At 38.4% G+C, this 13,902-nt stretch overlaps 1 protein-coding gene across 4 annotated transcripts in view; it reads right to left on the bottom strand.

Annotated features, from left to right (window-relative positions):
- Positions 1 to 13,902, bottom strand: part of phf14 (PHD finger protein 14) — a 161,586-nt gene that overhangs the window by 68,518 nt on the left and 79,166 nt on the right. For 3 of the 4 annotated variants that reach the window (XM_039606105.1, XM_039606104.1, XM_039606106.1), the window contains 2 exons: positions 6,351 to 6,413; positions 4,168 to 4,289 (listed from right to left, as the gene is read on the bottom strand). In XM_039606105.1, the coding sequence (XP_039462039.1) occupies positions 4,168 to 4,289; positions 6,351 to 6,413 (185 nt within the window). Of the gene's footprint in view, positions 1 to 553; positions 2,623 to 4,167; positions 4,290 to 6,350; positions 6,414 to 13,902 lie in introns of those variants that run through there. The other variant, XM_039606107.1, reaches the window with a different exon arrangement.

Raw genomic sequence — 13,902 nt, 5'->3', positions numbered from 1 at the left:
AAAACATTCACTTATAAGCCAACGTTGAGGCCTATGACATATCTACATCCTATTACTGAAAGACATATCAGCTGGCTTAATAACATGTATGCTATGTTACAGTTAATAACTCTTAGTACAGTTAGTAACAAATTTATTTACTTCAGGCTGACTTCAGTGTCTTTTGTTCTTAATCTTTTTTTTTTTCTCATTGTTCGGCTTATCCCACCACGGACCTGAATGTGGAACGTGGACGATTTGCTGTAGTATGAAAACTGAAGAAGAAAACATTAATATCCTGCAAATAGAAGGTTTTTAGTTACTTTTGCTTTTTTACCGTCTGTGTTTTGTTTTGTAAAAATTTTGTGACTGCAATAACACAATCAACCACATCTGTTGAAACTTTACGTAGGCTAAGAAGCAATATTTCCTCTGCCCCCACCTCCACCAAGAAGGCCCCTTCACAGGCGATAAATCACAGATGACAGAGGGCACTACATTCACAAACGGACCACCATGCTGCAGCTTTACAACAATTAATTAACTGTCTGACAGTCATTTATCATGGCAACAATAAGGTGAAAAAGTCAAGAGTTTATTAAAGCTCTGCTTATTTTTCAAGAGCTATAGACCATAGGAAACACTTCATATACATATACAAATACATATGCAACATTCACATTCTTGCTTCATACAGAATGACAGTAACACAAAACACAATTAATCAGAAAGAATCCCTTAAAAGCACATCTGTAAACAAATGTTTGCCATATAAAGAAAATATGGTAATCACTTCTCGAACACGTCACAAATCAGAGTTCGAACTCGGCAACACAAGCTTAAGATTACTACAATTAAGTATGTTGGCACAAAGTGAAGACATGTTTGGCCTTTTTAATAAATACTGTACACTGCATCACACTAAATGGCTACCTGTAATTCAAAAGCGACAATACAACATCACTAATTTTCAGTTTGAAATTATTGTACAGATCTGATATAGCCATGCACTGTAGAACTGATTTGTAGTCTTTGAGACTGACTTGGAGACTAGGAGTAATGGGATAAGGACTGGTCAGGAGTCAGCAGGTCATTCTACAATCTTATCCCAACAGAAAACTCCATGTGGTGCTGTTTCTGGACAAACTCTGGAAAAAGCAAACGGCAGTAAAATGCCTGCAACTGCAGTAACTGTTCTCAAAAGCATGCATATATGGCCCCAAATAGGCAATGGAGTGACATTTGAGGGCAGAATCTGACACTTGTCAGAAGCCCTGAGAGAGCAGCAATAAGATATTGTTTTGACAGCACTTCAGGCCACCAGAGACATGCAAACAAAGCTGCACTTCTTTCTGAGGACGTCAGTTTAACTGTCACTTCAAGATATGAGACAAAGGAAGACTTCTAAATGTGTAAAGACATTAAAGACACTAAAGACATTAGGACTAATATTTAAGTGCTATTACTGCTAACTACACTAGCTCCTTCCGACTACAGCTGCTTACCACAGTTGATTACTTTACTCCTTTACTTGATACAACAGACACTTTGTGTACTAGAAATTTTGCGTTTTCTGTACATAATAATCCTGTTTCTTAATATTTGTTCTCCTCAGTATTCATCAGTATTCAACACAACAATCAACTTTAGAAAAGCCTACGTTCAAGAATGTTTCCAGTTAACCAAATTTAATAATAGACACCATTGACCAGAACTGATAGGTCACACAGGCAGGTCAAATGTGTGGCACCCCAGAGTAGAAGCAAAGCAAAGCATGTTGAAACGCTGGTTTCAGAAGTGTGCCTAGAGGCATAGAGAGGGTTATGTTGGGACAGTCTAAACTGCTCCACAGCAGCACATTCAGCTTACTGCAGGACTTCCTTTAAGAAGTTCTTACAAAGTTGAATGCTAAACCAAACAAACTTAGCTGCTTTATTAATTCAAAAAGCTTGATACTACTGGACTAATTATACTTGAAATCAATCTTAAAGAAGCCACAAAGTGGGCAATTGAACTTTGCATTAAATTGCTTTTTTTAATAAACAGAGCAAATGCGGGTGTTCATGTTTCACGGTTACTGTCTAATGCTAATCTAAAACAATTTTCAAAGGAAATACAGCACACATTGAAGAAGTAATGACAATATTTCATGAAACTTTTAAAGATAACTCAAATGTATTACAAATGTTAATTTCAGGTGGCTTAATAGTAAGCTCTGTCACTTTCTACTTCTTTTTTTTTTTTTTTTTGCTCATGTATTTTAGTCAGTCGTCAAAAGTGTTTCAATCCTAACATTTCTTGCTGTATGCAGCTGTGTCCAAATAATAAGATAAGTTAATGGTCATATGTGCAAGCAGTTGAGAGTCCAACACTAATAAAAATATAGTAATAAAATAAAATATAACTGTGGCTGACAACAATTCATCATGTAGGGCTCCATGTTTTAGATTCACACAGATCTGCTCAATTTCGCTGGTCCAGTTTGGATCAGAGGTGGCTGTGGGGCGGCGTGATGGTCTCGTTCTTCAGTCTGACTTGACTGCCATTCTTCAAATGCTTCAATTTGCCTCTCTCTCTCTAAGCCAACGGTCATCTGTTCCGAGTTCTTATGGGAGGTGAGGTAGCTGCCCCAGCTCTCACAACCTGTGCAATGCAAAGATAGAAAGAGTCAGGGCAGCACACCTCACACCCCGACCAGAACCCCTGAAACTCAAATGCTGCCTCAAGAGCACCAAAAATAACAGACAAATACTTTAGTATTTAAGTGCTGACCTTTTCATTCCAATCTGTTAAAATGACACTGGTCCTGAAAAGGTATTTGACATTTCAATGTGAATGAAAAAGTGTAAATTCTTGTAACATTCATTCTACATTGGTTTGATACTTTACACTACAGACACTCCTTTGTAGACTGTTGCAAAAGAAAAGACATTAAAGATTTAAACTGTTGAATAAAACTCTAGTTAATAATAAGATGCCTGAATCAACCCAGTACAAGTACTGGAAGATACACAGTGGTTTTATTTCAACTCACAAGAATCCAAACACCGAAAAAGTGTTTGTACTCTTCTTTGTTTCCTGTCACTCATCGGTGTATTTAATAGTCAAAATAGAATTCTGCACTTTTTTTTTTAAATTTAAAGGATGTGCATTTGTTGCTTCACTATTTGTCTGATCTTGAAAAGAAGATAGGGAATTCTAGAACACATAGTGATTCATACTATCCACATTAGTTATACCGAGTAAAGAAAAAGAAGAGCGGTACACACTAGAGACCATTAAGTGTCAAGCTTTTGTTGAATGACTTAAATCAATGATGGAACTGAAACAATGAGATAAGTAGAAGAGATGAGAATTTATAATTTAGTTACTGCAATAACACTGTAGCAAAATTAAGGAATTAATGCTGAAGACCCCCTTTCTAAATTTATCCAAAAGCTTGAAAAAAAGCAAATGTTGATTTTGCACCAACAAACAAACAAACACCCGCAGATTAGGACAGATGTTTTACAAAAAAGAATGAAAAACACGAGTGACTTCATGCATCATCTTTGAATTTACAAGAGAATGGCTACAGTTATATTTCAACATAACCTTTTAAAAACTGATAAGGTGCTTAAAGTTACAAGTCTATGTGCACTCTAGAGCAACAAGACAATGTTCATGAAGGGAACTGTGTTCAGTAGGAAGTCTGAATAATTGGAAAAAAAACTGAGGGTTTCATCACAGGACAATGTCCTGACAAGGTCCCCATTATTACCAACTTTTTTAAATTATTTTTTTCACAGAATGCCAAATGCCAAGAAGAATTCTGTTTACTAGACACCTGACATCAGGGGTAGAAGAAATTCTGCTGTTCATTATGCCTTAATGAACTGTGCAAATGTATGTGGCAGGTCAATATAGAGCGCCTATAGAGAAGAAATCGTCAACCCCCTCATTCTGCAGAGCATAGGCAGCCGGAGCCTAATGAAGACTGAACTTTAATCATCAGGATGATATAGTTGCGTCATGAGACACACACACACACACACACACACACACACACACACACACACACACACACACGCACACGAGTAATAACCTCTGAAACACACACACACACACACACACACGAGTAATAACCTCTGAAACACACACACACACACACACACACACACACACACACACACACACGCATTACCTCACCTCACAAGGTTTTCATTGTCGCCTGGTCCTTTGCAGGTTGTGCACTCAGTCCTCGTGTCATCGGCTTTTGGTTTTTTCTGCATTGCAGACTGGCGTTGTCGCCGTTCCCGTGGCAGAGGTTCCTATGGAAACAAGGCTGATTAGGAATGAGACCTGTATGAGTGCCTGTTGAGTAGTAAAAAATAATGAGTATTAAATTGGGGAAAGATGCGAAGTACATGGAAGCATTATTTCCACAATACAACTGATGAATGTGATAAGTGGGGCAAGGTCCCTATCGAAACTTTACATTAGGTCCTAAAACAGCTATATGGATGCTATGCAGATGATTTCCAGTTTTATCTATCCATAAAGCCAGTTGACACACACCAATTAGTTAAACTGCATAAATGTCATAAAGACCTGGATGACCTCTAATTTCTGGCTTCTAAATTCAGATAAAACTGAGTTTATTGTATTCACCCCTAAAAATGGTAAAAACATAGTGTCTAACTGTCATGGTCCTGGGTCTTTGACCCAGTATTTTGAGTTTTGTTGTTGACTCGTGATTTGTTCCTTTTGGATCTGAGATGATTTATTGTTCTAGTTCACCATCTTGTCCTTTGAGGATTATACTGTTCCCTGGCATTTCTGAGTTTGTTTGTTCTCTGTGCGCTTATGATTGTGTTATTTCTGTTTCGTGTTCAGTCTCTTCTAGTTTTGTCTCTGTCTCTTGTCCTCAGTGTTTCCTGTGGTAATCACTCAACATAATTCCTTTTATCTGTGCATGTGTTATTAAAAAATTACATAAGCATTAATATCCTGGAGCCTGTAAAATACAAAATTTTTGCATCTTTACTTGTTTAAGGCATACCTAAACCTCAGCAAAATCACAAAAAACTTAATGAAGTGTTTTTTCAACAGAAGTTCCTATAAAATGCAATTTTATAGTGAAGTCTCTACCATGATTAAGAAACATGACAGTTCAGATTAATGAAACATGGAGGTAGTGATGACGTTTTCATAAAATGAGTCCATCAGTCTATAGGAATCTTTGCTCTGAGTTTATTAGGTACCTGAGACAACAATCAGAACTTGGAATCAACCATGAGCATCCCAAAACCAAAATAGTTGAGCTAATTCTTGCACATAGCACAATGGCAATTGCTATTAAACAGTGATTATCAGCACCAGGGCTGTCTAACTTGTTCATTAAAATCAACTTAAGTGTGTATTTACAAAGGTTTCTACAAGTCTGTCATGTCACAACAAATTCTAAATATAAACAACAACACTTCAAGTCATGCACTGTACAATCTTGTGTATAGGAATACAGATACACAGATGTACAAGTATTATGACTCGATAGAAAAAGTGACCTATGTATGAATGACAGGATACCATTACAGATCAAATACTGCCAACTGTCAGTGTTACCCCTCAGTCTCCTAGAAGACACACATTTCAAAATGTTATCTTGTTCACAAGATTTTCAGAAAACTTGACATCTGACCTTGAGGTCAAAGTGTCGAGATTTAAACTTATTAAGCTTGTTAGTAGATGCACCTATAGTATCACTTTCAAAATTCTCGTTGACTTCTTTCTTGAGTTATCACAGTCACAAGATTCCCAGAAAAATTGGCCTCTGACCTCAAAGTCAAACTCATCCAACATTTCCATAGATACACCTATGATACCTATTTGAACTTAATGCATTTACAAATTAGATGTTCCCCCGCCCACTGTCCACCTGTCTGCCCGGCAGAATGACAACAATACCTCACCAGCCTTTTACAGCTAAGGGGTAAAAAGCTTTTGTCTTATTAGCCCAGCTTGGCCTTTTCTGTCAGCCTCACAATCCCAAACAAAGGAGAGAAAAAAAAGCTTAAAAACATTTGCATTCTTAGCATGGCGAAACCTCTTACATCCTTAAAGTATGTATTAAAATCTTTACTGTGAGGAAAGTCAGCTCCTTTAAAAAGTAGGATTATTCTTGAGGAAACAATTAACTATTTTTAATTTCAATAGAGGAACCATACTGGCAAATACAAGTGAGAAAAGGCAAAAACAAACAAACAAAAAACTGGAATGACAGTAGGACAAAGAAGCAAACCTGGGTAAAGGTAGAAGAGCAGAACTGAATTTCTCAGGAAGATGTTGTGTAGAACAACACTTTTTTTCTGTAGAGAAATAAAGTAACAAACCTCAATTTTATCTTCTCGCTCCTCACAGACTGGAACTCTCTTCCTCTTCTGCCCTCTGGTTCTCTATTTAAAAAAATAAATTAAAAAATCCAAATGGCAATGTAAATGGTCGAAATGGTAATGCAATACAAAATACAAAACAATACAATATAATTTTAAGAAATTTCTGGGTGGGTCAAAGCCTTTTCTGACACCTTTACAGCTTGATTTTTCTCTGCAAATCCAGATCGTAGAAGAAATTAATTTTAGTAGTCCAGGTTTGGTTGCTTTATAAAAGGCTTTCAAGCAATGTGGCATTCTTGGTTCATTTCATTTGCCTTAGATTGTGTGCTTGAAGGAACAGGAAGAGGCTGCCAAATGTAGCTTGAAGAAGAGACATTGTATAACATGAAGACAAGGGACTCAAAGAGTCCTGAAATGAAATCTGTGGAAAAATACTGAAATGACAAACACATGTGTCTTCCTAGACCCCCGGTGGTTTGTGGACTGATCTGGCTGCGTCCTGTTTCGGTTCTGAGCTTTGGCCCCTGTGGGGACGTGGTCATGGAGGGTGGGGTTATCCTTCCCTACTGCTTTCCGGTGGGCATTGCTGCCCAGGTATGCGGCTGGATGTTCTGGCGTGGTCGTTGACCCACTCTCTCAGGAGTGGTGGTCTGGGGCGGCTTGGCCTTCTTCTGCGTGGGGGAGTGGTGGGGGCCTTGGGACTCTGCCAAGTGCTGGGCAATTCTTGGTTGCTAGGGTGAAGAGCCTCTAGTTGGCTGCCTCTCGCCCTTTGGCAATGGGCACCCCAGCTGGGGTCTACCTCCTGCTCGGATAGACGCGCAGTTGTCGTCAAAATGTGCAGCCTCAGGTCTTCGGTACTCTTGGGGGCTGCGGATGGCCTGATCTCCTGAATCTATCTCTATCTTCCTTTGGCTCCTGGGGGCTGTCATTGTGGCTTCCCACCCTTATTATCAAATACACTTCATGACAAAGTCACATACATAGACACTTAGTTTCGCTCTCCCACACACACACACACACACACACACACACAAGACTGTTGATTTATGTATCTGTGCATTTTCAAATTTTTGTGTACAGTTGCTGTATGTTTTGCTTTTACTTGCAACAGTTGGCAATACGTCATGCTTTTCTTTTTGTAATTTATCATTTTATTATATTTTCTCCCCCTTCCTTTGTTTTTTTCCCCTGCCTGTTAGCTTAGACATTGTCACACAATACATTTATAAACACATGAACAAGAGGAGCCTATACAGAATTTATAGAGCACATCTTAGAAATCAAAATGTGTTTGGCACAACAGTTTTTTCAAAATCCTAGTAACTACCATAACTACGATTTAAGCTGGATGTTTATGGAAACTTAATCAATGACAGACTTGTTAAACACACTGCTGAAAGCTAGCAGGTTGAGGAGGATCAGTTGGGAAGTCTCCCAACATAATTCACAAAGGAATGCATGCCACTTCTTTTTGAAGCCCGTGAGCACAAAGAAACAAATTCTGTTAAATGAGCAGAATTTCTGAGTTAATTATTCATGAAAGGGGTCTGATCAATATCTAATTACAGTCATAGACAAACACAATCAAAAACAATCTGACATAATAATAGATGAAACAGTTGTTTCTATCAGTATCGTCCCTTGTTTTTATTAAACAAACTGGATAACTATTCACAATCCAGGCTGGAAAACTGGAAAACACCAATTTTTCCAGTTATAACAGTGACCATAAGCACATAACAGTAAGGAAGTGCATGACTATGAATGATATATTGATTAACATCCTTTTGTCTTTCCACTCCAGCTGAGACAGATAAAATTTCTAGCACATGGAAACTATATGTCATTATTGTTTCTCCTCTTTTAAATTTTACATTGGGTCAGTGTCAAATGTGGCAAAAAGGAGACATATGCTGTTACTTTTTTCAACAAGTCAGGGATTTTAAATATATAGCATTTTTTAAATATCTTATTTAATTATATATATTATATTTTATATATATTATATTATCACTAAATCATGGCATTTCAATTTATTTTCATTTAACTTAAATGCATTGGTTAGGATTTCAGATATACTTTTACCTTCTTAAGATATTTGTTATACATATGTTGTGTTTAATTTCGTTTTTTTGTCTGCTACAATCTCGAGAAATTGATATTAATGTTAAAAGTTTGTTAAAGAAATATGTTTTGGAAAAAAAGGTTTAATCTTTAATCATTTTATTTGGCTCTCTCATCTACTTATTACATTAGAAGAGCTAAAAAAAAAATCCAAAAAAAAAAATCAATCTGCCTATATGTACTTCAGATTCTTTCAAATTAGCATATTTTGTCTTCCCTAAACTTACAGGATTTATCTGTCAAGATTTCTTTTTATTGGACACAAATGCAGGATCTTAAATATGACGTTTTCAAATATTGTTTCTTTTTTTACAAACACTAAACCCTTAACCTATAGCTAATCTCAGAGAGTATCTAAATTAGAAATACATGTATATATATATATATATATACACACATATATACATATGTATATCAATGTATTTCTTCTACATAAAATCAAAAGTATTCTACTTTCATGTAGAAATAATTTTCTTACAGTTTTTTCTTAGGGGCTAATAAGCTACACTGGAAGCAATGACCAGAAACCAAAGATGGTGACAGAAAGCAAAGAAAGCGAATGATATTTCATGACTTAAAGCAACTATGGATGAAATAACCTTGGATGCCACGAAGTGGACAAGACCAGAAATAAACTTTTCTGGTTGTCCATTCTTCTCACAGAAAAAAGGGCACCAGAAGTTGAATACAGCAAGTGTGAGAAAACAGAAAACACCTTCTTATTTCAAGCAAATGTCTGAGCTGCTGGAGAGAGTTTAAAAGGGGAAGAAAAATTGACAACATATTTAAACAGATTGTGAAAACAATCCCATCTGTCGCCTTTGGCTCAGCACCACTTGCCAGATGGAGCACTTATCATTAAGAATGTTAACTGCAAGATTGCTGCCAATTGGCTCCTTCATAGTTCCTTTTCTCCTGTAAGTGAAGCACCAAATAAAAGGCCTGACATTATTTAATAATTTCTGTATTAAAGTAGTGCCAGTTAAAGTAATCTATAAACCCAGGGAGAACAGAGTGTAGTTTAGTAGCTGGATCAGCTGAAAAATGTTCAGCCACACAGCATAGCTACTCTCAGACTCTGCTCAGGTGAGGAAATTAAAAATGTGGGCAGTTCATACGTCCCAGGCAAAATCAATCTTTAATTAAGTACATCAGTGCATCTTTAAGAAGCATGAATTATTGCACAGGATTAGAAAAATTAACAGAGCAAAAGAAGACACGCTAATTTACTTGTACGCTAATTTAAATTTGCCACCTTTTTTAATTTGTCCACCTTTTTACATAACTCAGGTAAAATTTAGGTGAAGGCATCATTACACCAGCTTCAGTGTTCTATTTCTAACTTAAAGAACAACTGACTGTTCTTTAAGTTATACTTTGTACTTAATATACACTGATTGGTTTGTAATTAGGCCATCCATCCATCCATTTTCTTCTGCTTATCCGGGGCCGGGTCGCGGGGCAGCAGCCCAAGCAGAGAAGCCCAGACCTCCCTCTCCCCAGACACCTCCAGCTTGTCAGGGGGAACACCAAGGCATTCTCAGGCCAGCCGAGAGATATAATCTCTCCAGCGTGTCCTGGGTCTGCCCCGTGGCCTCCTCCTGGTGGGACATGCTCGGAAAACCTCGCCCAGGAGGCATCCTTGTCAGATGCCCAAACCACCTCAACTGGCTCCTTTCGATGTGGAGGAGCAGCGGTTCTACTCTGAGCCCCTCCTGAATGGCTGAACTTCTCACCCTATCTGTAAGGGAGAGGCCATCCACCCTTTGGAGGAAGCCCATTTCTGCCGCTTTGTAGCGAGGTGGAGGGGTTTGTGTGTCCCAGGGATCCCAGGGGCTATGTTGTCTTGGGGCTTTTGCCCCTTGGTAGGGTCCTCCCATAGCAAATTGGTCCTGGGTGAGGGACCAGACAAAGAGCGATTCAGAAGACCCCTATGACAAGACCTTCGAGGGAACAGTTCACCCTGCCTGGGATAGGGTTACCGGGGCCCCGCCCTGGAGCCAGGCCAGGGGAGGGTGCCCGAGGGCGAGCGTCTGGTGGCCGAGCCTTAGTCCATGAGGCCCGACCGGGCACAGCCCAAAAAAGGGACATGGGCAACATCCTCCTGCAGGCCCACCACCCGCAGGAGGCACCATAGGGGTCGGGTGCAATGTGAGCCGGGCGGCTCCTGGCCGCTGCTGCTGGCAATTGTAATTAGCCTTTCCAGCAAATTAATGTATTCTCACAAATCTAAAGTTTCTCCATTAAAAATACAGGAGCAGATCTTGGCTTGTGAAGCTGCCATGTTGCTCCAACAGTGACACCTAATAATTGTATCTGTTTGGCTAGAGACTAGCAACAAACGTAGTATACCAAAGGCAAAGGATAAGAGAACTCATAGGTGTTCACAAGGCAAATTTTAATTTGTGTCTGCACGTTCAGACTCATGATATGAAGGATCATATCTACATTTTATCACCAAGGAAGGGGTCCCCTTACCCGGTGTCACAGATTAACTAGTGTTGGTGAAGCTGATTTGTCGTGGAATTGCTTTTCAAGAGCCACTACCAAAAAAGCACGAATGTGGTGAATACTTTACAAATGCAACCATCCTTTTCCCTACTCAACGGCATACAAAGATCCTGCGTGATGAACCGAATATTTCAAATTTTGATTCACCAGTCCATAAAACCTTCTTCCAGTCTTCCAATGGCAGTGTTTCACGGCCCAGGCAAGCCTCTTTGTCATAATCTGACGTCTTAGCAATGGCTTTCTTGCTGCAACTCGTCCTGTAAAACCTGAAGCTGGAAGTCTTCTCTTAACAGTTGAAACTGAGTCTTGCTTACTACGGACCAATATTAAGCTGTGCTTTCATTCAGGCATGCAGGCTATGCAACTCTTCCTTGGATATTTTTACCCCAGTGTACGTCTCATTGTTGAATCAAGAACACTAACCTTAACTGAGACAAGTGAAGCCTGGAGATATTGTTCTGGATTCTGGGTTGTGACCAGTGTTGGGCAAGTTACTTTGAAAAAGTAATTCAATTATAGTTACTAGTTACTTCTTCAAAAAAGTAACTGAGTTAGTAACTGAGTTACAGTATTCTAAAAGTAATTAATTACTTGAAAAGTAACTATTGCATTACTTTAAAAAAAACGTGTAACCCTCTGGGGTCCAGGGTATAATTGGCCATTTTTTACTACTTTTGATTTTCTCTCCACATTTTACCTTTAAAAGCTATTTACTTTGCCTTGTTTGGTATCATTCTTTTTAGCACAACCTCACGTGCCTGAATTAACAGTTATGTTTTCATTTTGACATACTGTATTAACACAATTGATCTAAAATCAGACAAAAAACATAAAATCAGAGTAGAAAAAGTTATATTTTTACTGTAACAACCATAAACATGTTTAATGAATCATATTTCATAACTTCAAATGCAAATATTAATTGTCAATTTTAAAATCCTATGCACAAGTTTTGCAAACAACAAAGTTATTTGCATCCATTTACCTTTTACCCTTTTTTAAAATAACCATTTCAAACTATTTACAGAACAATCAGCTGTTCTTCAATAAGATGCCACACAAATTATTTGTGCCACTCCAAAAAAATAATTTCTGTCCACTATAAAGGAGAACATCACAGCCTGATACCTGCAGGTCTGACAGCAGCAGGTGTATCACTGCTGTTTCTACCTGGAGACAGCAGTCGCCTCATTGTTCTGACACACAACACAAAACTATCCACAACACTACACACTAACTACACAAGACAACACATTAACTACACACTCCAAACACGCTAAACGTCACAAATCTCTCACATCTCAAAACTCTCTCTCTCTCTCTTTCTGCTCTCTCTCTCTCTCTCTTTCTCTCCCCGTCACTCCTAAAACTTCCCGTTTTTTTTTTTTTGCCCATAAGCAGAGAGTGCTTGCTAGCGCTAACGTGGCGAAACTATTGAGGAAAAAACGCCGCGTATATATTGTTTATCATGACTCTGGTTTTACGTGGCCTATCAACACAATTTAAAAACTGGTATATATCACCTTGTTGCTTTGTCTTTAAGTGGTCATGTGATCGGCTTACCACGACTACTTTATTCTTCTGCTTCAGTCAAACAGCAGCACTCATGCGATTGTTTTGCCCCCTGAGCTCCAGGTGTTGTGCTAGACAGTGATCGTGATTGCCGTCCGCGGGAGCGCGCAGCTGCTTAAAGCTGTAGCGTCCAGATTACTTACAGCTACTTCCGTGCAACTGATATAAGATGCGGTAAGCTGAACACAGCTTCAACCGTCTGTTTGTTGAAAAATAGTAACGGACCGCGTTTCCTTGTTAGTAACTGTAACGCCGTTGTAACGATAGGAATAGTAATTAGTTAGATTACTCGTTACTGAAAAAAGTAACGCCGTTATTCCCATCACTGGTTGTGACCTCCTGGATAAGTTGTCAATGTGTTATTAGAATCATTTTGATAGAACGTTTGAAAGCTCGCCACAGTTTTCTCCATTTTTGTGGATAATTGCTCTTACCTTGGTTTCCCTGGAGTCCCAAAGCCTTAGAAAGGGCTCTGTAACCACTTCCAAAATTGCAAATGTCAATGATTTTGTTTCTCAGCTGTTCTTGAGCTTGTTTCATTTTATCAGACAGGTTACACTTGAATGACTTCTTAGTTCAAGAGATTTGACAGCAATCAGGGTAGGGTGTGGATGGTGAAACTGATCTTCATTGTGATTAATCATAGTTAATTCATTTTACTAAAGTCACTCGTTGGTAAAATACCCCATGTTACAATCCTGTTGACAACAACCAGCTTCGTAGAGGCCACAAAGGTGACATTTAGGTCTTCAGGTCATGGCAAAATTCACTTTTTTTTTCTCCTTTCATTGTTTATATTGTTTTGTTTGGAAAGGAGACTGTGTCAAAGTCACATGCACTCTACTGGAAGCTGGGCACAGTTGGAATCCTGCAATCTAAAGTGCCTTTATAAAATGCCTTAAGTGCCTTTATTTATAGGTACAGCTACTTTTTCTGTCCCCCAGTTTTCACTTTCAGTTTTTTATATGTTTCAATGATGAAAGCTTCTGCTTTAAAAAAAAAAGTTTCTTATTATTACATAATAGTTCACAAGTAGTGCTGGATTGAGTTTTAGGATCTTCTAAACTAAAATAAACAGGACGAAATAAGGTGGAATTTATTTTGGGTAAGTCCTATATTATTCCCATGTATAGGCAGTTTGTAATTGTGAATTGCTCTTGCATGAAGCGCAGTGTGAGGTTTGTATCTTCAGCAGACAGTAATCAAACATATGTAGCTATGCAGCATTAAAAAAAAATGGGGCTCATTGGCTGACTTTAAAAGGTTTTCCTCCAGTACACATTACTAACTACAAGCTGCAAGACTTGTAGTTAGGTGTCATTTAGCGGTGTTAAGCCTATTG

Source organism: Oreochromis aureus, linkage group 22 (genome assembly GCF_013358895.1).
Source record: "Oreochromis aureus strain Israel breed Guangdong linkage group 22, ZZ_aureus, whole genome shotgun sequence".
NCBI lineage: Eukaryota > Metazoa > Chordata > Actinopteri > Cichliformes > Cichlidae > Oreochromis > Oreochromis aureus.
This window is presented reverse-complemented; position numbering and strand designations above follow the sequence as displayed.